Source organism: Dipodomys merriami, unplaced genomic scaffold (assembly GCF_024711535.1).
Source record: "Dipodomys merriami isolate MVZ:Mamm:240054 unplaced genomic scaffold, mDipMer1.0.p SCAF_13, whole genome shotgun sequence".
NCBI classification, from domain to species: Eukaryota; Metazoa; Chordata; class Mammalia; order Rodentia; family Heteromyidae; genus Dipodomys; species Dipodomys merriami.
Genome location: NW_027202604.1, coordinates 9,554,709 through 9,578,861, shown reverse-complemented (window position 1 = coordinate 9,578,861; position 24,153 = coordinate 9,554,709). Strand labels below are relative to the sequence as shown.

Genomic DNA, 24,153 nt, shown 5'->3' with positions numbered 1-24,153 from the left:
TTATTAAGTAACTTAATTAAGTCATTAATTAAGCGGCCTCTTCTTGTCATCAGAACTTGTTTTATACAAGTTCACTCTCCGCTAGCATCTACCAATCTTTTTTAAAATTTATTTATTGTTTATCTTTGCACTGCTGAGGACCCAACTCAGGGTCTTGCATTTGCTAGGCAAGAGCTCCTCCAAAATCCCCAACCTCTCATCTGCAAAGTTTATTCACATCTGCTTTATTTGTTCCCTCAATATTTCTGTTGCTGGCTTGTTTTCATTTAAGAATTAGCTAAAAGATCATTTCTTTAGAAAGCCTGTTTCTGACCATCTTGTGCGAAGAAAAAAACTCCCTCCCTTCAGTTATGTTCCATGCCTCTTTTTTCCTCCTACTTTCTTAATGCCAGGCATCATTTTCTGAACTGATTTTATTTGTGTGGGATTTCCTCCCATCACCAACTACCATCGGAATCTAAGTTCAGGAAGGTACAGGCTTTTCCTAAATTATTCAGTTATATTCCTGCTACCTAGAACAATGCCTGGCTTATAGTAAGTGCTCAGTGAATGTTTGTTGAAGGCATCATTGCTAGGACTTGACAACAGGGAAACAAATACATGCATTGGCAAGAACTTCCCTCACTACCCACTCATCATGACAAGATGTCTTATACATATTAGCAAGTAGCACAGCAAGATGTAGAATAAACTGCCATATGGCTTGAGGAGAGGAGACAGAATTCTGTGAGCTGCTTTGTTCAAGGATAGTGCTTTATCCACACTCAGTCCTGGACCCAGAGAAAGGTATTAGAATGCTGCTGGATAAACTACAGTGAACATAAAGGACAATAATTACTCTATGTCCCGGATGTGACTGACTCCACACAGAAAACAAATTCGTGCTCTGGAAAGCACAGATATTTAATACTGATGTAACATTGATTTTGGATGCTGGAACTTGGATAACAAACTCAATCCAAATCCCAGAATATAGACTTTAGAGGGTCCATTTGTCACTTGCCAAGATTACAATAAAAAGGGGATTCTACTTTCCTGATTTTTGAGTGGATAACAAAGGCCGCTTGTGATTCAGAAAGCGCAAAAAGAAAAGACAAACTTCAGATAACGGCGATGCCCAGTAGAACTTACATAGCTTTCAGTATAGGCTTTCTTTGTACTCAGTCAATAACCTAGGATATTAGAATCTTTAGAAAAAAATGATAAATTGTTTGGACATTTCTGCTAAAAAGGACCTTGCCTATTGGGAAATTGGGAAGAGCCAATAACATAGTTCAAACCTCAAAATCTTCTGCTTTCTGAGTCCTCATTATGCTTTTGTGTTCTTCTATCTTTGTATCACTTCAACGTTAGCGTCTACCAAATGATCATTTCCAAAATAATTACCCATGAGTTAGCATGACAGTCGATGTCATTCAAGAAACTCTCATGACTTCTAAGAATTATTTTTATTTCCCAGAGTCTGAATCTCATAAAAGTAAAGTCTGTAGAAAAGAACCTCAAATCTTTCTAATTTCACATATTACCCTACTAACATGGCCATGACAACACACAGCAAGTTCTAGTTAACTGGGCCTCTCTAAGTCTCAGTTTCCTTAATCTTTAAATAAAGAGCTGAAATAACATAATCCTTCAGGTGTTTTTCAGGGATTTACAAAATAAAGTAAGTCTCAAAAAGGCATTTTGAATGTGCTGGAGGGCAAAATCATAATAAAATAGGAAAGGACAAGAGGTGAGACAATATTTCACCCCAAACTGAGCTGCACACATTTTCTGAGAAAATTCTAATCACAGAAAACAAGTTCAGCAGAAATACTGACATCACTTGAATTTTTATCATTTTTTGAGTAGTGTTATTTCTAAACAAGACAATGTACCTAAATTGATCCTGAACTCCCACACAGCTGCTAAAAATTCAATAGTTGAAGAAAAATGTCCAATATGAAGTCTGACTACCCTATGAGAACTTGGACTTGAATTTAAATGTAAATATAAATAGACAGCAGATTATTTTCTCCTCTGTAATATCACAGAAGCAGTTTATTATCAGCCTTTGCACTTCATTAGATAAATATATGATCGATAGAGAAATCAAGATGATAAACTAAATTTCATTTGGGAAGCCATGAAGAGCAGGTGATTTGGCAGGAGTTCCAAAAATACTAGAAATTATAGCATAATTTGTGTCTTTGTGTTTGTCATAAGATTTATAGAAAATAAAGCATACCAACTACATATAGTCACAAAATGTTTAAAATATTCATTATCATTTTATGGGCCATTTTGAAATAAAAGAATGAATGAAGAAAGGTATTTCTGATACAATTACAAAACAATCATTTTACATGTGTCAAATCAATGACTTCATAGAGAAATGAGTATTTATAAACAGGGGATTTCTAAATCACTAACTCAGAAGATTGCTGTGTGAATTCAATGAGGTTACATATAAAACTCACTTAGAAGAGCAGCTGGAATCTTGTAAGAGATCAACAATGGAAAGGTGAGATGATGCAGATGATGACAATGATGATAACAAGGATTTCTAAACATAATGGTCAAGGCATTTTGAAAAACTAATAAGTTGAATAGGGAAGACTTCCTGTAATGATTGCTGCTTCTTGCTTGCCTTTATTCTGGTTAAGAACTTTCAGTAATTATTATTATTGTACATCTAATATAATATTATAATATATAATGTCTTGCTTTGCAAGACATTAGAGAAATAATCATTGAAAATAAGGTTGTCTTTAAGGAGATAGCATTACAGAGAGACAGACCAGTATATAAGTTAAAAAAATTATGAGTGTTGGAAGGGTACTGGTGGCTCACACCTGCAATCCTAGCTATTCAGGAGGCTGACATCTGAGGATCCATGGTTCAGAGCCAGCCTGAGCAGGAAAGGCCCTGAAACTCTTATCTCCAATTAACTGCCAGAAAGCTAGAAGTGGTGCTTGAGCTGAAGAGCTAAGGGACAGCATCCAGGCCCAGAGTTCAGCCCCATGACCAACCAAAATAAAAGAAATTATGAGTGCTAACAAAGTCTAGCTGTTTTGCTCTCTGTATTTCTAAATACAATTTTTGTGAAGATAGATAATCTAGATATTAAGAAGTGATAACATTTACAGTAGTAGCACCACTTTTTTGCTTACCTGAGGAAAGTAGTCAAAAGTATTCAAATGATAGTGACATAATAGATGTTGAAAAATCAAAAAGACACCCTTTTTAAGATTATCTTGAAATAGTTGTACAGAAGCGTTTCAATATGACATGTTCTTTTGTAAAGTCAGTGCAATGCAACTTGATCAGGATCATCCTTTCCATCATTCTCTCTTTTTCCTTGCATCTATTCTAGTCTCACCTGTCTCTTCTAGTTTCCTAGTCCCATTTTTACATGTGTACATTGAATATTAAGACTGTGTTCATCCACCAAGCCTTTCTCCATTTGTCTGTCCCCTATTCTTGGCTACCACTCCACTCAGACATATTGAGGCTTCCTGGTATTCATTTTGTTAAATTATTATTAATTTTTCAATGAGTGTCACCATGGAAATCCACTTCTTAGTATACCATACTTGAGTCAGACTACATGTATGTACATATGGCCCTGCATGTGTTTTCATGTTTACGGTTTATATTTAACATCCACATATGAGATAAACCATGCATAGTTTTTGCCTCTCTGAGCCTGACTTCCTTCATGAAATACAATTTTTTCCAAATACATCAATTTCCCTACAAATGATACATTATCCTTTCTGATGGATAAATAAAATTCCATTGAGAAGAATACCACCTGGAAATTGTGGAAACCAATTTGAAAAGCAAGATATGATGGTTGGGCATCTGCCAATGAGAACTATCTACATATCTGGAGGAGTGCAGAGATTGCTACAGTGAATACAGGTAATAAATCGCAGTGGTGGTACGTGTGTGTGTGAGAGAGAGGGGGGGGAGAAAGAGTGTTAGAGAAAGTCTTAAGTACCCAAAGAAAATGTTCCAAAATGAAATGGTCTTCAGCATGACCAGAAAGCATATGCCATATTCCAAAGACAGAACAACCAGATGACAACAACCAGCTAAACAGGACAGTGACCAATCAGAATGGCTCATATCAGTTTCACAAAAGTAGTATATACCACATGAATTTCAGTTTGGTCTAAAATGCCAGTGACAGCTTACAATAATTGTAGTCTAAGAAGAATTATTTTTCTTGTCCTTTGGCCTCCCTTTTCCATGTTCAATCTAGGTGAGCTGGAGGCAGACAAAGGAAAATGCTGTATAAACCATAAGTAGAAAACTTCCCACTCCTTGTTGCCTGGCTGCACTGGAGCCACTTTGAGAGAAGGAACAAGCTGCCATTTCAACGGATGATAGCTATTGGTACTATCATACTGGATTGCCCCTTTATTAACTGACTTTAACTTCTTTTGAGAACTCTAGAAAGTAAAACATCTATTTTTCAATAAGTTAACATTGACCAGAAATGTCATGAAACTTGACCTAGATTTCATCCACATTTTTTTTAAAAAAAGGGTTAAACTCCATAAAAATGAGCTGGAACAGGCTTTGGATTGAGGGCTGTTTATTCAGTCAAATGGTTGCAGTTACATAATGTGTAGGTGACGACGTTGGTGTTTTCAAATTTCCTTCCAGTCACAGAACTCATTCTTCAAAGGAGAGCTGATGAGAAAGCCCAAGTGTAAAATAGATTGCCTCAGAGTTGCTGTAGGTGGGGCGGGAAGAAGTGGATAAGGAGAAGGAGGGGTCTTCCAAGCCCTGGGGATGCTTCAAGATAGTTTAAAAGGCAGCCCTTGCTAATGACTGCAATGGATAAGCCTTTGAATTTATAATTATATTTAACTGTGTTTATTAATCTTCTGAGGGATGAGAATTCAATAGCTTCAAAAGTTTTTCTAAGGAAACTTGTTAATGAGCCACCTCTTAACGTGCTTGCTAAAATTTGTTACTCTTCAACTTTCATATTTGAATGTGATCATCTTGGGACTGGAAACATGCGTCTTGAGACAGCCCTCTTTCTCAGGTTTGTAGCTCCCAAAATCTTGCAGTATCTCTTGGCTCTCTGGGGGTGTTTCATTATTTGTTCAAGCAAACCATCTGAGCCCAGGGTCAAGAACTCAGAACCCATTGTATAAAACAAATGAAGAAATTGGACCCAAATGGAAGAATAGAATACTATTCAACAACCCAAAATAACAAACTACTCAATGGAACATGTATTAATTTGGGTGGTTCTCAAGGGAATGATGCCAAGTGCCAAGTGAAGCAGTCAACTTCGCAAAGCATTTGCTATATTATTTCATTTGTATAACGTTGTGGAAACTATACAATTGTAGAGATGGAGCATAAATGAGTGGGTACCAAGATTTAAGGTCATGTAAAGGTAAGTCAAGGGACTCGAGAGAAAACTGTGTTGTGTTTTGACTGTAGTTGTTCTGAATCCATGAGTGTGACAAAATTTCATACAGTTAAATGCACACAAATAAGTTCATGTAAAATTAGAGTATGGCAGATGAATGGTTTCAATGGTAACTTTCCAGTTGTGATATTATGCTACAGTTCAACAAGACACAACTGTTTGGGGTCGGGGAAAACTGACTGAAGAATAGATAGGATCTCTGCCTCATTTCTCATGATTGCATGTGAATCTGTAATTACATCCAAAAATTAGAACAATAAATGTCTACAACAGGGGTACATTCATTAGATTTACAAAAAGCCCTGAGAGCAACAGTGCAGATACATGTTGTCTTAAGGGGGCGGGGGCGGGGGTGTGGGGTGTAGAATCACAGTCATCACAGTCCTTGCTCTCAAGTACTGAAATAAGAAAACTCAAATGGATAGTCTTCCCTCATGAAAGAAGAGCCTTCAACTTATCAAAATGTGGAAAGCCGTAAGGACGTCTGCATTTGCACAAAGGAGCATTTTGAATAATGCTTTGATACATCTACATTGGCAAAAGCTGTACTGCTTCAATTCCATGTGGTCTGTCTTATGTAAATCATTTCAGTTCCCTCATCCAACCCTTTCTGGTAGCAATGTGATATGATTTGAAAACACAGTCCTGCCATTTAGGACAATGGGCCCCAACTGAGTCTGTGGCTCATCTGCTCAGTAACTATATCCATTAATTTGCTCCGTGCCTATCTCCTGCTAATGTGAATGACAAATAAAATGGTCACTTCTAACAGAGAACATTAGTAGTTATCACACAAACATATCACAGTATCTAGTAGAGACAGGATTGGATACAATCTCATCATTTATACCTGACATTCCAGCTCCACAGCTGAGCTAGCTGCTTAGGACAGAGCTTCAGCCTTCAATCTCCTCTACCATATCTTAAGATCAGTGGTCTTGTTAAAGACCTATTGCCAAACAGCTCATGTGGATAACTGCCACAGACACACAACATCAACACTATAGAGGACCTTAGTACGTAAGATTTAAGGGTATTACATATCCCTGCTCAATGTTTTGTTAAATGTAGTGCTTATAATTAATTACCTGCTAATATCATCCTTGATTTGACTTTCAAAGAAACTATTGGTTTTTCCTATTGTTCCCCGTGACCATATATATATATATATATATATATATATATATATATATATATATATGCTATTTCTACTACAGAACAGCATTCCAGCAAGTTCATATAATCAAATTTGGATCCATAGAACTAAAGGAGTCTTTCATTGCATGAAAGCTTTTTGTGTAATGTGCAAGTCCATTCAGCACACATTTGACCATTTACTCGGAACCAGGATGAAGTAATCCCCCACTAGGCCACAGGATCCAATGTTGAGCCTGCCCTCCTCATTAACTTGCATTCTTCTTTCCAAAACTACATAGACATGCTGCAAAGCAACATGCAAAAGTGCAATATTTCTGCAGTCTTCCATCATAGTCAAACGCGAAGAATTCTTTCGGTAACATTTTTATGTATGGCACAAGTGGCCTCAATGTTATTCATTTTGAATACTGAGTGTATATGAGAGAATAAAACAGCCATCTGGGGTTACAAAACTTCCAGTTTTACAAAGAAAATTAATGTGGGTCATATTTTTAAGGAACTTTAAAATTTTGAAACTGGTATTTCTCTCCCAACAATAACAACACAAGGCAAATGTGATAGTTCTGTTGTTGGCTCTGGTTAGTCTATGATATAACTTCCAGTATCCACAAATTGTGGTAGGAGAATAATGGCCCATGGGACTTGGCTTAACTATTAGGATCTTAGCAAACATGCCATGTCAAGAAAATCCTTTGTGTTACTGGGTTGGCTTTGTTCTACCTCTGCCCTTTACCAGGAGATCACCATTCTCACACCAGCATAACCAGAGAGACATCTGGAACAGAAAAACTCCAACTGAGCTTCTTCAGCCAAGCCTGAAAAAGGGGAAACTGAAGACAATTTGCATATGCATAAGTGAGCCCAGCCAAGATCCCACAGCAACTTGGCTAAGCCCAATTTGGAGCCAATCCACAAACATGAACTATAACACAATATTAAGATAGGAAGCAAGTCTATATTATGGACAAAAACAAAGTCAGCATTTACTTCAATCTGACAGTATTGCTCAAATGACAATTTTAAGTTATTAATTTCAATATATTTATTGTCGATTTCACTTGTTACTCATCTCATACTGCCAACGGTTTGAATTCATACAATAATAAATTTACAAAGATTGCTCATCAAGAAGCTGAGGGCGGGCTGGGAAGTTGGCTCAGTGGTAGAAGCGCTTGCCTTGCATGCCTGAGGCCCTGGGTTCGATTCCTCAGCACCACATAAGCAAAAAAGAAAAAAGCCGGAAAGTAGCGCTGTGGCTCAAGTGGTAGAGCACTAGCCTTGAGCTGAAGAGCTGAGGGACAGCGCCCAGGCCCAGAGTTCAGGCCCCACGACCGGACCAAAAAAAAAAAAAAAAAAAGAAGCTGAGGGCTAGGTATGGTGGCTCATGACTCTAATCCCAGCTATGTAGGAGGCTTAGGTAGGAAAATTTCTGTCCAAGGCCAGCCTAGCAACAAGAGAGACCCTATCTGAAAAAATAACTAAAAGCAAAACAACGACAAAACAACAACAAAAAAGGATTGAGAGTATAGATCAAGTGGTAGAGCACTTGCTAATAAAGAGACTTGACAAAAACAAAACAAAAACAGAAAAAAGAAATTATGAAATATTTAATAGGTTGACTACAGAGTATACAGCATTCCTACACCTCTCTTGGACTAGACCAGAAAGTATTTCTATCAGTTTATTGAAGTATAATTCACATATGTAAACTTGACATCAAGAATAGAAGTTAAGCCAGGTGCCAATGGTTCACGCCTGTTCCTAGCTTCTCCGGAGCCTGAGATTTAAGGATTGTGGTTCAAAGCCAGCCCAGACAGAAAAGTCCATGAAACTTGTATCTCCAATAAACTACTCAGAAAAAGCTGGAAGTGGTGCTGTGGCTCCAATAGTAGAGCACTAGCCTTCAGCACAAAAAGAGGCTCAGGGACAGTGCCCAGGCCTTGAATTCAAGCCCCAGGAACAGCAATATAAATAAATAAATTTTTAAAAAATAAATAAATTACCAGTTGACATATCTAAATATATCGCCATAGCTGATCACAAGTTTTTCCAGGCTCCCCTGCAACTCTACCTCCCTGGCTCTATCCGACTTCTAAGCCAGCACTGGCCGGCCTGAGCATTTTATCTTACAGTATTCTACCAATAACTTGGAATCTGTCCTGCTGTTATTGTGCATTTGGATCTATTGTAACACATTCAAATCTCCAACACAGGTATGTCATGACTCCTCAGATGAAAGGAGTTATTTACTGCTAACAGAGGAGGCCAATCATAAGTAACTCACCTGTTTCTTAAATGTTGCCATATTTCTGATTAAGTTACCTCAATTTGAAAAATTTTCAAACAGGTTGTAAATGTCTCCCAGTAACGTCAAGCATGACTATCAAGATACTAATCATATATTTAGTGCCTCACCATTTAGGTCCATTTTTTGTCTTTTGTTAAACACAGGTTGAAATTGTCAAAAAGCCATGTGTATAAGTGGCAGCTTTGTTACATATTAATAATGTGACTCTAAGAATTAATGGAACCTTTTTAAGTTTCAACTATCCTGTATATTAACTAAATATATAACCGTTAAACTTAGAGGGAACTAGTGGGTCACTCCTGTAATCTAAGCTATTCCAGAGGCTGAGATCAGGAGGATTGTGGTTCTAGGATAGCCCACAAAAAAAAAGTATGGAAAATCCCATCTACAGAAAAAACTGGGCATGGGCCCCACACTTGTTATCTGAGCTGTAGCAGAGTAAACAGTCCAGACTAACTCCACAAAAAGTTACCAGAGCAGAAAGGGCTACAGGCTTGGCTTAAAGGATACAGTTTCTATAATTTTCTGCAGCCCTGGGTTCAAGCCCCAGCATCACTTAAAAAAAATGACTTAAAGATGTGCTAAAATCAAATGCCCCAAACATAACCTTATGCAATTAAAAACAGAAATATTAGAAATATTGCTGGGCATAATGGCATGCATACTTGTAATCCAAGCTCCTTAAGAGATCAGAAGAGAAGGATCATAAATTTGAAGACAATCCAGGCAAAAATAATTGAGACATTGTCTCAAGAAGAATAATGCCTGGTAGAATACTTGCCTAACAAGTTGTGAGGGCCTGAGATCAATCCTGGAGACTATAAAAAATTCCACCAAAATATTCTTTTTGTCTGAAATATTCCAAATGAAAACTAGAGAATTCAATGATGAAATCTAGTACCTAACTTACACTCTCACTGCTAAATGTTTCCCCTTGCTTATCTAGTGGTACATCTCAATGTCTTCATGCCTGCAGGTTTAGTTTAAAATTGCTATTCACTAAATGTTTGAAAGCTGAAGATTTTAGTATTCTGTTCCTTAATAGTTTGATTAAATTTTTAAGTGATTTCACACAAAATCAAATGAAAATAATGGAAGAGCTCACTTAGAAAACACCAATAACATTGCTTGACCCTTGATTTATTTACACAGTATAAATTCACGGATAAGACATCACAGAATTCTGACAAGACAGTGAAATGAGAAACTGCACACTACCATGAAGTGTATTTTCTCTATTTAACAGCATAAATGTGTGTTGTAATTACCATAATTCTTCATACATTAAAGGTTTTTGGTCATTTTCACCACTGCAGTTTGTACAGTGATGGACAGAAGAGCATCGTATTTTTTAGGAAATTAAATTAAATTATGTGTTTAACACACTAAGTCCAAAAGCTTTTCTCTCCACATATTTGATAAAAATTTAATGATATGATCTTTATCACGACACAGTACTCTATCAAAATTAACATTTTTCCTGTCACCACAAAATTAGTAAGGTTAATGATTTTATGTGTGTATGCCAGTCCTAGGGCTTGAACTCAGGGCCTGGGCACTGTCCCTGACCTTTGCTGTTCAAGACAAGTGCTCTACCACTTGAACTATAGCTCCATTTCTGTCTTTTTACTGGTGAATTGGAGATCAGAGTTTCAAACTTTCCTGCCTGGTCTGGTTTTGAACCACAATCCTCAGAACTCAGCCTCCTGCATAGCTAAGATTACAGGTGTGAGCCACTAACAACCAGATGATCTCTAAACTAAATTAGAACAATATATAATTTTCTCCCTACAAAATGAACTTTGTTAAACTTTACTTACATCCAAAAATTAGATGGAAAATTTTGAGCGTTATTAAAATTAATGTTCTCTTCTAGAGCTTAGATGCTACTCTATTTATGAAGTTTTGCTAATGAAATAGCACATTTTGTTTCATGCTTCATTTTTCCTACATGCACAGGAATTCTTGAAATTAAAAATAAAAGTTTTCGTTAAAAAAAATAGAACTACTGATTCCTTCCCAAAAATATCAAAACAACAACAACAAATGAACACATTTTGAAATCATTATACCCAACTAAAATAATTCAGGTTAAAAAATATCACATGCTGTATTCTCCATTAGTATTATATCTAAATAAAATGAAATAAACTCAAGGAATCAGCACAGATTATGAGTTGCTAGAAGGGAGTGGCAGACAGGTACTAACCCATGGACTAAAAATGGTTCTCCATGTCTTAACTGTGATGGTTAATATGTGACTGGACACACTGCAAAATTAGTGAGCTCTGTTCTTCAGGGGTAGCATTCATTGGCTGTCAGTCATGTATTCATAAACCTTACCAAACACGAAAGGACGAAATTCATTTGGAAGAGAAGTCCTTAGATCTAAATGAAAAGTCATGCTTCACACAAAATGTTCAAGAAGCCTTCAGAAGGAAAAATACCATATTTAGGTAGAGACTCCTTAAAACAAAAACTCATTTTTTAAGGAGATGATCGCACATTTGTGTGTTCTTATTTGAAAGAAGCTGGCAATAGATACAAAATGATAGATACAAATGTCAAAATTTTCTCCCAGTTATATACTCATCATTAACATTCTTAAGAAATGGAACCAATGCTCCAATTTGTGAGGTCTTTAGTACTCAAAAGAGTTTATTGCTAGGAAAAAATCAATTCCAAAAATACAAATATATGTAGCATACAGTTCATATATACATAAGTCCATAAATAGGTCCTGTTGTGTGTATGGCTTGTGGCCTGCTCACTTCATGCATCCTACAGTCCCTGTCACTAATGGGGTAGAACATGTGCATTGTTCTGTGGACACTGGTAGAAATATAGGAGAAGATAGTTTGTATCTGGAAAATGCTGGGAGGGGAGAATGTAGGCTATGGCCGGCACCTTTCAGATTTTAACACACAATCAAAAACTGTATTCACTGCAGGACATCTGAGACACTATTTAAAAAGATCATCATCAAGGCTTTATACTTTATCTGGCTAACTACCAACCCATTTTTAGCTCTGTATTAGTGTAGCAGTTAAGGTATGACAATTTTGGTACAAATGCTAAAAACCATTATAATTTTTTTTAAAAATACAAAGATGTGGGCTGGGAATGTGGCTTAGTGGTAGAGTGCTTGCCTAGCATTCATGAGGCTCTGGGTTCAAATACTCAGTAATACATTTTTAGAAATTATGAAGATGTGGTTAACCCATGAAAATTCAATAACATAAATATATGCAAAGAGAGAAAATGAATGTTAATATTCACATATATGTATATATAAATATATATTTGTATATTGTTACATATTATATATTATACATATTAGATATAATATTTATATATGTATATATAAATATGCCTTATGTGTGTATATATTCATAAATGTATTTATGTATAAATACTTGCTTCAATAGAAGCAAGTAATTGATAGATAATTGAAGGGCAGTTGGTAGGCTGCCTAGCAAAATTGGGGAACATGACAAAGTATCTTAATAAGACAGAGATATGTAATGAAATAACTAAAAGAAAACACTTATTAGAAATTTGCAGTTGGGAACATCATTCTTTAACATTTCTCTTACAGTAATGAAACAGTTCGACAATAGGCAAATATGGGAAGAAAAATGAGTTGTAAAGACAGGAAAATGAATATAATTTTGTTTCTATTTGAGACTAACATTATTTCTACCTAAAAAATCTCAAGACATAAATTGAAAAACTGTTACAAAAAATCAAAAAAGAATAAGAGAATAATATAAGCTGGCTGATTTAAAAATATGTCAATAAAGAGGAGTCGTAACCTCCAATAAGCAAATATGATTCAATTACATAAAATATTGGTGGAAAGATTATATTTTATACAGCATGTACAAAGATAACATTGGTAGGAATAAAATAAGCAGAATCCATTTGATAATTTTATTGACAACCTTCCAAATAGATGTAAACAATATAAATACTTAGCAAAATCTTGGCTATGGATTTTTCAACATCCTGAAAATGTAATTTTGTGTAGTATATTAAACTAAAAGTCCAATCAGGCTCCTTTTCAACTAGATGAGCTGATACTTGAGTGCCAGTTGACTTCCTTCCAAATAAATACAGTAAGCCAAAAAAAAAATTCTAGAAAAAAATACTGGAATGAGATTTCAGACAGAGCATAAGGCTCTTATTATACGAAATGCAGCATGGACATGCAAAGAAAATGAAGAATATAATAGGACACAAAGTAAAAACCTTAGAGTGACATAGAAGAATATAGAATATGTAGAAAAGAGAAGGATCCTAGTTTGACTTTTCTTTAGCTCAATAACTGAAATAGGAAACTCATTTGGACATCTATTCAAAAGTCGTAATAGAACAAAAAGAAAATCAGGGGAGGAAAAAAATAAATAAAAAGCTTAGATTAGATTTGAGAGTTGGAGAGCTAGGTTCATTTATTTCCAGCTATAAATTCATTGTCGAGGAAAGGTAAGTGATTTCTGCTGAAAGATGCATCAGTACTTGACATTGGAGAATATTTTTTTCTCCATAAAAGCAAACTGAAAGTAGGTAGAATTGCCTTCATAAAACCTTAACAAGGTAAAAATCCAAAACCATATCACTGTAACACCCTTGAGACTTCATATCTTTGCAGGGAGATTAGCCTCACAATGAAAAAGAAACACATACACAAGGAAGCACTAAAGTCAGCAAATTCCAAGCACCAAAATCACAGAGAAAATGGGCTTCTTTACTTTTTAAACCAGGAGATTTTCTTTGATGAGAAAAACTGCTTTGTACAATGAATACAGTGTGTCGAGTTAGATATGAGTCTTAAATAACAATTTAAAAACACTCTTTAAGTGACAATTGCTCAAGATATAATACCTCAGAAGGAAAAGAAACCAGCACATGAACTAGAAATGACTGAAAATATTGAAGGAAAATTCCCTTTTGTAAAATTTGAAAGTTTAAAACCAGAAACATCACCACTGATTGCTACTCTGGCCTGTTGATACTTTCTATATAAATACATCTTAGAGGCAGCAGGACAGAGTAGAAAATGGGAAAATTACAGGCTGGTGTGATATAGCAGCATTCCAAGGCTGAAGTTTGTCAACTTTCACTTTATTTTATTTTATTGTAAAGATGCTGTACAGAGGGGTTACAGTTACATGAGTAAGGCAATGAGTACATTACTTGTCAATCATTGTTACTCCTTCCCTTCCTTCCTTGTTGTTGTCCTACTCTCTCTTCTTCTCCCACTTCCCATACTCCTCCCCCCCACCCCTCCACCCCGCCCAAAGTTGTAAAGTTGGTTTCCAATATACTGTCCTCTGTGTATCCTTGTTGCAATGGATCATCCTGTGTCCTTGTTTCAGCGTTTTGTTATTTCCCTTCCCCTCCCCAGATTAGACATATGTATATACAAGATACAGGGTATCAAAATCAAGTACAATGACAACAGGGGAAATGCCATAGGGGAAAGAACATACAAAGGAAACAGCAACAACAACAACAAATAAAATCACATGGTACATTTCAAACAAATACAATAAAGACAGACCTCTGGTGTCCGTATCTTGGGGTTCATTTCACTTAGCATCATCTTATATGCTCATTTGTGCATGGTTTTTGAGTTTTTCAGCTCATCTGATAAGATTATCTTATATGTATACTAATTATTGCAAATAAGGGAAACCATGGGACCTAAATTTCTTTGGGACTGGGTAACTTCAATTAATATGATTTTTTTCCAAGTCTTTCCATTTCCTAACAAAGTCAACTTTCTCTTAAAGAGAGGGCCCTGCCTTCCACCCGGCAGGGCTTTGGTTTGTAGTAGGAACAGATAGGTAAGGTACCAGCGTCACACCCATGTAGTCGCACCCAGAACCAATGTCACTGTTATCACGAGCTTTGAATTTTCACAAGCTTGAACCATGTGAAGATGAGGGACTAGAAGCTGGTTTTCAAAATGAGGCAAAAACCCATAATTCTAAATAATCCAATCACATAGAGTCTATTTACCACTGAGAGGAAATAAAAGTGTTTCATATGCATCCTAAGCTTTCAAGTAACTTGAAATTCTTCTACATAAGTATTTATTGACCAAAACTTTGTTCCACTAGGTGCTGGTGGCTCACGCCTATAATCCTAGTCAGGAGGCTGAGATTCAAGAATAACAGTTCAAAGCCAACTCAAGTAATAAAGTCCCATGAGACTCTTATCTCCAATTAACCACTAGAAAACCAGAAATGGCAATATGGTTCAAAGTGGTAGAGGGCTAGCCTTGAGCAAAACAGCCCCAAGCTCTGACTTCAGGCCTTATAATAGACAAAATAAATAAATTAATTAATTAATAATAATAATTTTAAAAAATACTTTGTCCCAAGTCCAAGAAATGTAAATACAAAATGGATAAAACCAAACTCAGAGCTTTATAGAGTTCACCACAGCATTTTGAAATATGAAAGGATCTAATTACATCTTGTATACAGGCTGGTTGGAGTGATAGACTAGGTTGCTTGAAAGCAAAGAGAAAAATAGGTCAAAAATGTTACTTGGAGCCACACAGGAGATAACACTCAGGATGAGTCTCGAAATATCAAGATCCATCTTCAACTAAAATGATGTCCCAGAAGCCTGAATGAACATCGGATTTAGAATGAGCATCTATAGCTTTGGCGACAGTAGTTGGAAAAGATTCTGCAGAATCATTTTCAAGTTACATAGCACTAAGGACTTTGGATGTTATCCAAGAGGTAGCAGGGAGCCAATGGATGGCTTTAAGCCAGAGTGTTACATGACTAAATGCTACTATTGCTTCTAACAGACAGCACTTCTGAGGATGATGGAGACTAAAGAGTCAGAACTGAGAGAAAGGAATGATGGACACAAGTTCGATTCAGTTTGAAACTGTGGAGATTTCAGGAAAAGCAGACCCAAATTAAATCAGAAGCAATGAAGAAGTGACAGGAGGGGACAAATTAGGACACTCTTGACAGCAAAAATCCTCAAAATTCCCATCACCAATTAAATGTGTGGGCAGCCAAGGCAACTCACATTTCCAGTTTGAAGAAATGGGTGGGTGAAGAGTCCAGACAGGACCAGAAAGTGAAAGAAGACAAATAGGTTGAAGGCTCAAAAAGATTATTAGTTTGTTGAGGGACAAGTGAGTTCAATGGCGTTAAGGGAGATAGATAGCTATGTTAGCAACTCTAAAGAAAAGCAACATGTATCTTGTAGAGAAATGATAAGCCAAGAAATAGATATGATGGTTTAGATTACTGAGAAAGCTCTTTGATTGCTTCAGTTGCTAAGTTTATATGCCATAGGTAAAGTTGAAATTGCATCTTTTTTTTTGTACCTCTGCTAAGCCCAATGGTTTAAAAACTTAGTATTTTTTTTATGATACCAGCAAACCTACATTTCCAGGTGAACTTTACTCTCTGTGTAGTAGCAGTTGTAATTCTGGGCCTTTTCTTATGGCATTTCTCCAATCTGAGTCATTGGGGCTGCATTCCAACACACTTGCAATTCTTTTTCTTCACCACAGGCATAACTCTGTGGCAGGACACAGAAGTGAACAGCCCTGGAGAACAAGAGTAGTCAGCAAGAGGGTCAATATTGGTCCTTCCTACAAGAAAGTAACCCCTTGGGAAAAACAGGCATTTAAAAAAAATCACTTGCAATCTATGGGACCTGAATAAAAGGTACGGATAGAAGAGAGAATGAAGGGCTGGAGGTTTAGCTCAGTGTTAGGGTGGCTGCCTATGAAATGCAAAACTGTGAGTTCAAGCCCCAGTACTGCCAAAACTTGAAAGAAAAGAAATGTTTTAAGTCTCAAGGTTGGTGCTCCTCCTGTATTGTCCTTAAGATTGTAAAACATGGAGAGTTTGAGCATTTTGAGAATTTTTTTCCAGGCCAGACATAAGAGATGTCATACTTCCTTCTTACAGCGCAAGACAGAGATCTCTTACCTTAATGGCTTATGATGACAAAGCCCTATCTTTATAGATCTTCCAATTCTAACCTAAAATGTTTCCATGGGTTCTTTTTCTATGCTGTCTCCTGCATATGCTCTAGTATAAGTCCTCTCTTGGAATGTCCCATTAAGATTCAAAAGTCAAACACTGCCAAAATTAGCAAAGTAAACACAATTCTGGCTTCTTACAGAAGCTATCTCCTGTTTGAAGACCCCCCAAGTCACAACCCTTTGCCTGTACTTCCTGAACTTTTACACTTTACAACCTAAATTATGGCAATCTGTTTGTAAGTTTATTGCCTCATTTGAGAAAAGGATCAGTCAGATGTATCTCAAAGATCCTGGCGTATGGTTTGGTACATAGATAGTATTTGTTAGACATTATTAGAAAATGACTGAAGAAATGAAGTACACATTTCTCTAGAGGGAATATGCCACTTTTAGAACTATGTTGACTCTGGCTTATCTCAGGAACTGGTAACTTGGCACATTTATGCAATAGACTTTTGCTCTTTGCCAGTCTCATTGGCCAGAAGAAATCTCATGCCATGGCCTTCTATCTGAAGTAATATGAAATTCCAGAACCTAGAAGAATTTGGACCTAATTTCTGCTCTCAACATATTAGATATGTATTTTCCTCTGTATAAAAATGATGGCAAAATGAAATTATCTGGTGTTTTTTTAAGACTACACAATGCAACTCTTCTATTATTTGCATTACTGACTTATCAAAAGAAATGAATTTCTGCTAAAGACATAAATATTGTTTTTACAAATGACTGCAGGGAAATTATGGGACCTTCCTTACTCTAAATCCATTGATGAGCAAAAAAAATCTTCTACAGAGTCAAGATAAAAATAAAGTTTATCTCTATGTATATAAACATATGTCATACATATGTGCATATATACACATATAATATGTACATTTATATGCATATATATGTACATACATGTTGTGGGGAACCCAGAGCAAGGTTTAAATTTTAAAAATGTAATTTGTTGTAAAATTCTTACAAGAGTGCATCATGGGGAGTCTCTTGAAACTGAAACAAGGTTAGAGGCATGAGAAAGAGAATACAAACAGTCCACACAGCCGGCCCAGAAACAGCTCAGGTTAACTAGGAAAGAATAATTCTGTCATTTTGTCTCCTTAACATGTAAACTTGCCTTGGGCACCATTCTTTCAGAGGCCACGTTCATAAATGGGTTCCCCACCGAGTGAAGGCTAAAGCACCTGTAGGCAGACCAAGAGACCCCATGTTTACTTCTTTCTCTGAGAAGGAGACTAAGGTTAATATGCTGAGAGTATTCTTCTATGTCACACATCACATCTAGATCAGAGCAGGAGGAATGACAGCACAGATGACTGCAAAGTTCCGGGTTGGGCTTCCACATATGCTATCACCAGGTGTGAGGAAAAACCCTCCAGTGAGTAGAGCCTTATGTTCCCAAAGACGTTAGAATGTCTTGCATGCTGAATGTCACAATGTGCTCCCAAAATCTGCTTCATGGAGGACAGTGGGTATGAGACTCTGAGGTTGTTGTTGTTGGTGGTGGTGGTGGTAGTGCAATGGTGAAGAGTCAGAAAGAGTGGCTGGAAGGATTCGAAAGTGACTCCCAAGAGACCAACTCCTGCACACCCCTTTCTCCAGAGCATGCAGAAAACATATGAAGATTGACATAGCAGAGGTTAAGGTTGGAATTAAGATGTATAGTTATTTGACTTTGAGTTTCTCAAAGTGGAGATTATCCTAAGTAGGCCTGACTTAGTCAGGTGAACTTCTAAAAGAAAGCCTTTCCTACTGATCATAAATCAGTGAGCTGTTCCTGTTATGAGACAGCATAGGAAAGAGGCCCTAGAGCAAAAAACCCAAGGGCAGGTTGCAGAAGCTAAGGAAAGTCCCCTGTGGAGAGCTGCTAAGAAAACGGAGACCTCAATCATAAAACTGAAACTCTGCCAAAAGCTACATGAAGTTGGAAAAAGGATCTCAAGGTCTCAGACCAGACCTCAACTCCAGCTGATGGTTTGTTCATGGATTTCTGAGATGCCAAGTACAGAATCCAGTTCATCATGCATGAGTTCCTGACCTCCAGAAAGGAGAAAAAAGTCTACAGGTTTATGGTCATTTATTACTCAGAAATAGAACACAAATATAGGAAGTTAGGTTTCTAAACAGAATAGGAAGAAAAGAGACTACTAGTCACATCGATTAAAAAAAAAAAAAAAGAAAACAGAAGTCTTTACAAACTCATTGGTGAGTAATATCTATGAGTGTGAGATTTTTCCCTAAGCATTTTCATGCAGTAGGCTTTTAGAGACAGGATGCACATGATAAAACTCACATTTTTTTTTTATTGGCTAAGCATATTCAATGTCATCTCCAGACCACAACTAAGCAAAGGCTCCTGTCCCACCTTACTCCTCCCCTGAATCCAGCACTGAATACTGAGGTATTCATTTCTACATTTCCTGCTTTGAGATTTATGTATCTAGAAGAAAGCACAAAGGTGAAAAATACTAGGAATTGCCCTGTTAAGAAAATACTTAAATTTTAACAAATTTCTTTGAACCCTTTTGAACATGCTATGTAAGCATGCATTAAATATACGCGGATACTAATGGGAACTAAACCCTTTTTACTTTGGATATTTTAAGTGATATCTTTTTGATGGAGCAAACTAGGTTCCAAACTTCCTTTAAAACTTAAATCTTGTCTTAATAACCCCAAAGGGAAGGAAGGATTGTGGTCAAGTTCTGATATGGCTAGAAAATGTAGGCTAATGCACCATTATGTTTGAAAATGGATGCTTCCTTCTGAAAGTTTTATATCTTCAAAAAAAGAAAAAGAAAAATGTTTCTGAAATGGTACCACGTGACAAATATTTGTACTACAAAACTATTTTTTCCAAATATGTCCTTACATGTTCTCTTGTCTAGGTTAGTAGGCTATTATATAATCTTCAGGCCATGAAGTTCTGTGAGGTATGTGTAGTAGAGTGTTTCCAGAGAGGTGTTGTTTCATGCTAAGAGCTAAAGAAATTAATTGGAAATTTTTGTAAACAGGGCACTTACATTCAATATTTGAATGGTTGTCTGCCTCATTTATATTTTAATTAAGCACTAAGTAGACAAACATGTGTCAAGAATAGAATATTTTATTTATTCTATTCTATAGAAAATATTTTGCATTTTTCAATAATCTTTACTAATTGCTTTGCAAATCAGAAAAAATGATTTCAACTAATGCTCCACATTTTACTTTCAATGCTAACAAAGATTTTACTTCATAAATATTAAAAGGAGAGAATAATGTCATCCTGTAAGCCAATAAAGTGTCACCAGATAAAAAGATATATTAACTTCCTTTATGTTACGAACACAACTGATAAATTTGTAAGATTATGTTATAAGCTTTTATATGGGCATATATTTAGTTTTTCTTGGAAGAATTTTAGGTGATGTGTTTATAATTTTCCATTATAATTCTAAGTCAATAGGAGTAATAATAATTCTGTACTATAGATTAGAAAGTGGTTGGTCAGGGTTTTGTGGTATTATTTTTTCATTAGAGTTGTTTCAAGTAAGATTTTTTTAAAGCATGATCATAATATATATCTCAGAAACATGGCAGGAAGTATACCAAGTCAGTTTATCACATGTTGAGTATAGTAACAACATTCATTTCAGCATAGTTTTTATTTGAATGGGTGACACTTTTGAGAATTTAAAACTCAAAAATAGTTTTATCTCACAAAATAAACAACTTCTATTAAAAAATCAAGAGAAAAGAAGAATACTGCAAAAGTGTTTCAGGGAGTGGCAATATATAATAAAAGGATATCTATAAGAATAGATACCAGAAGATAAGGTAAAAGTTTAGCCAGGGAAATGGTATTACTATAATTTTAGCTACAGCACCAATTTCCTTAAGGCCTTTTCTTTAAATTTCAAGCTATTCAGGTCACCCAGCAATTGAAAAGGAAAAGAAAAAGAAAAGCAAATGAGAAATTACAATTACTTTTTAAGGCATGTGTTTCTTTAGAGAGAGGAACTCATTCAATGCTGTAAAGAAAATCTTGCCAGAGTCAACCTTCACATTACTTTATTACTTTGAAATTTACTTCACTGACTGTCAGATTTCAAGCAGACTGGATCCCTCCAGTGATCTTCTAAACCCTGGGGCTCACAGTCTCTGCAGTCTTCAGCAGAGTTTTAAACGATCTATTATGCCTAAAGGTTGGTGGGTGACAGTTTTTCCTAATAAAGATTTCAATTTTCTAATTTCTTTCTTCATACTAATGTGTAGCTAAAAACACAATATGAGTGATTCACACACACACACACCCGTCTTTTGGTGAAAGTAGAAAAGATGCCAGGATCTCCCCTTCCTTAGAGTCTAAATCCTTTTTCATTAGCAACTGGTATCTAACTGTATCTTCTGCAGTACTTCCTGGAGTTCTGCTGGGATAATTTAGTACATATTGCACTCCATTCAACTTTAAATGACATTGAGATAAGCAATTACCATTTTCTAATAAACTCATTTTGAAGAGATGCATTGAGGATCAATGCTTAGAGCATTTAAACACTCAACTTGAAGGGCCAACATCCATATAAAAGTGCCCGGCTCCTTGAGTAATAATTATAGTTCCAATAACCAGGCAAGGTTAGAGACAGTCGTGGTCATGTCTGGTGGCACTTATGTGGTGGCAACAGTGGAACTGAGCTTTGCCTACAATATTTTATTAACTAGTATCTACACAAGACAAGTGAGTACCTATTGGCTCAATTCACCCATATTATTTGTCACAAGTAGAATATAAAAAGAGGAACAATGGGTACTCCTGAAGATGAAAACACTGGAAGAAGTGATCAAATCTCCTCCACACCAGCCTGTGATGAAGCTGAGAATCAGACACAGAATATGAACGAAATCAAAGGAAGTTCTTCATTCTGCTCTCAATGTAAAACTTATCCAACTATTCCAGAAACATAAAAATGCAGGACTTGCTCCCTACGCTAATAACAGTGTGTGTCTAGGCTAATAGGGTGGAAATGGAAGTAGACCTAAGTTCTCATATTGTCTCTAAGAAATACACAGTCATAATAACAGCAATGATTCTTGAACTGCTGAGGAAGCTTTTAGAATAAGTGAGTTTATCTGGATCTCATATCATGGGCAGAAAGGAGGAATAGAGCACGCAGACGCAGCATATGCCAGGAGGATGGTACATTTTCCCAGTGGAACTCACCGAGGACAGTTGTTAGGGTTGAGAGCACAGACTCCTGTTCGCAGGGCTACCCTGAAAACCCACTGACTCAGGCAGAGAATGATAAACCTGCCACTGCTGGAGGACCTGACCGTGGTCCTGAAACAGAGTCACTTAACAGGGGGTTCTTAACCGTCTCCATGCAGAAAACAAGGCTATTTTCTTCTTCTCTCCAGCTTAAAAGAGCCAAATTTCCATCCTCCAACAACCAAACCAAAAAATGTTGGGACTTTCTATTCTGATCAGATCAGCCATTATAATGACCTACCTGCAAGGGTGTCTCCTTGTTAGGATAATTTCAGAATTAAGAGGTTACTTGTTCCAGTTAAAAAGCAGGAAAGAAGGCTCTGCCCAACTTAGAACTCAGTCTAAAGAAAGCTCCCGCTTGGAGGTCCTGATTCTAGACTGTATTTCCTAAACTCGCGTGGGAAATCAGGTCTAGAAAAAAAAAAAGAAACACCTCAGGATAAAGCTCTGAGAAAGAAAACTCTAAATTCGAATCTAGAGAGCCTCGAAACTCTAGAAAAATAAAAGTGCAGCCTCTCCGGATCTTCACCAGCTAACACCACCATCTAAAGATGGACCAACACAGAGGTCCCAGCGTGAACCCAGTCGTACCCCCTTTCTTCCCGGCTCTTTCCAGCCCTTTTCAACCCCAGAAAGTCAAGAGAATGAACTACTTCCATCCCGACTGTGAAAACGACACCGATTCATGGAAGAGTTTAAAAAAAAAAAAAAAAACATAGATCGCACAAAAGACACCTTAGCAAGAACAGAAGGCAAATCGTTCCACTGGGGCCGAAAGGAAGGCGGGAGGCAAAAGTAATGGTTTCAAAGATCATTCTCGGACGATCACAGGCAACTCAACCAAGTGCCCGACTTACGTGTTCCATCAAAACGAGTGGCGATGGTGTCCAGGAAGGTGTTCTGGGGCGCCAATAATCCTTTCATCACCGGCATCTTTCCAGCGCGGTGTGAGATTCTCCATCAAAGTTTGTCCGGAAGGATGATTCGAAGGAAAGTGCCCAAGAAGGGAGGAGAGCGTGAAGACGACGGCAGGAGAGAGGGGGGCCTGGCGTGGTGTGGGGCCGATCCCGGAGACGGGTTGGGGGGTGTGTGTGCGTGGAGGGGGGCGCAAGGATGGAAGGAGGAGAGAGGCGGCGAGTCCTAGCTGCCGAGGCCGAGGCAGGAGCAGCCCCGCGCGAGCGCGCGCGCGCTCCGAGCCCGCCCCGCACCTCGAGGCTCAGCCCCGCGCTCCCGCCCGTTCCGGGGATACCCGCCCTCCCACACCTCAGCAGCCCGCCAGGCGACACACGGCCCGCCAGGCGCCGCCCCACACCCCCCTCGCCCTCGGTGGCCAGGGCGCCGCGCCCTGACCTAAGGCTCCGGGGTCACAGAAGACTGCGCCCCATCTGGGGGAGGCTGTGGTGGCCGGCCTCCAGATCTCCAAGGGGCGCTCGCGCACACTCCCGCCCCCCACCCCACTCCGCCCCACCAGGAGCTGGTGAACAAAGACCCCTTTGTTCCCGCCCTGTCCCTCTCCGGGGGAGACTGGAGTCCCGAGGGTGTGGTGTGGTTCCAGGGGAGGAGACAGGTCCGGGCAGGTAACCCGCCTCCGCCTACAACTTGGGAAGGGTGGGAGGATCCCAGTGGAAGCCCGGAGGAGGGGAGACAGCCCGGGGCTCCTGGGAGGGAGGCAGCCCCCCCCCACTTCTGCTGCACCTGCTATTGCAGCTTCCCGCCTCGCGAGTAGGGCTGCTCCAAGTTAGTTGCGCGGCCCCCCTCCTCGATTACCAGGAAATCGGCCTAAGCCCCGGGGTTTCCCGACCTTTCCTACCTAATATCTCCAGAAAAGTGGTGCGAGAGAGAGAGAGAGAGAGAGAGAGAGAGAGAGAGAGAGAGAGAGAGAGAGCCTTTTAAGTGGACAATGGGTGATTTCTAATTCCTTGGTGAAATGTGGAAAGTTTGCTATTTTTATTGATTTGTAAAAT

At 37.8% G+C, this 24,153-nt stretch overlaps 1 protein-coding gene across 1 annotated transcript in view; it reads right to left on the bottom strand.

The window, feature by feature from the left end:
• Kcnh8 (potassium voltage-gated channel subfamily H member 8) overlaps positions 1-23,176 on the bottom strand; it is a 390,818-nt gene extending 367,642 nt beyond the window's left edge. The window contains exon 1 of the mRNA XM_070018387.1: positions 23,047-23,176. Within this exon, the coding sequence (XP_069874488.1) occupies positions 23,047-23,122 (76 nt within the window). The 5' untranslated portion in view covers positions 23,123-23,176. The remainder of the gene's footprint in view (positions 1-23,046) is intronic.
• Positions 23,177-24,153: the final 977 nt, after the last annotated feature.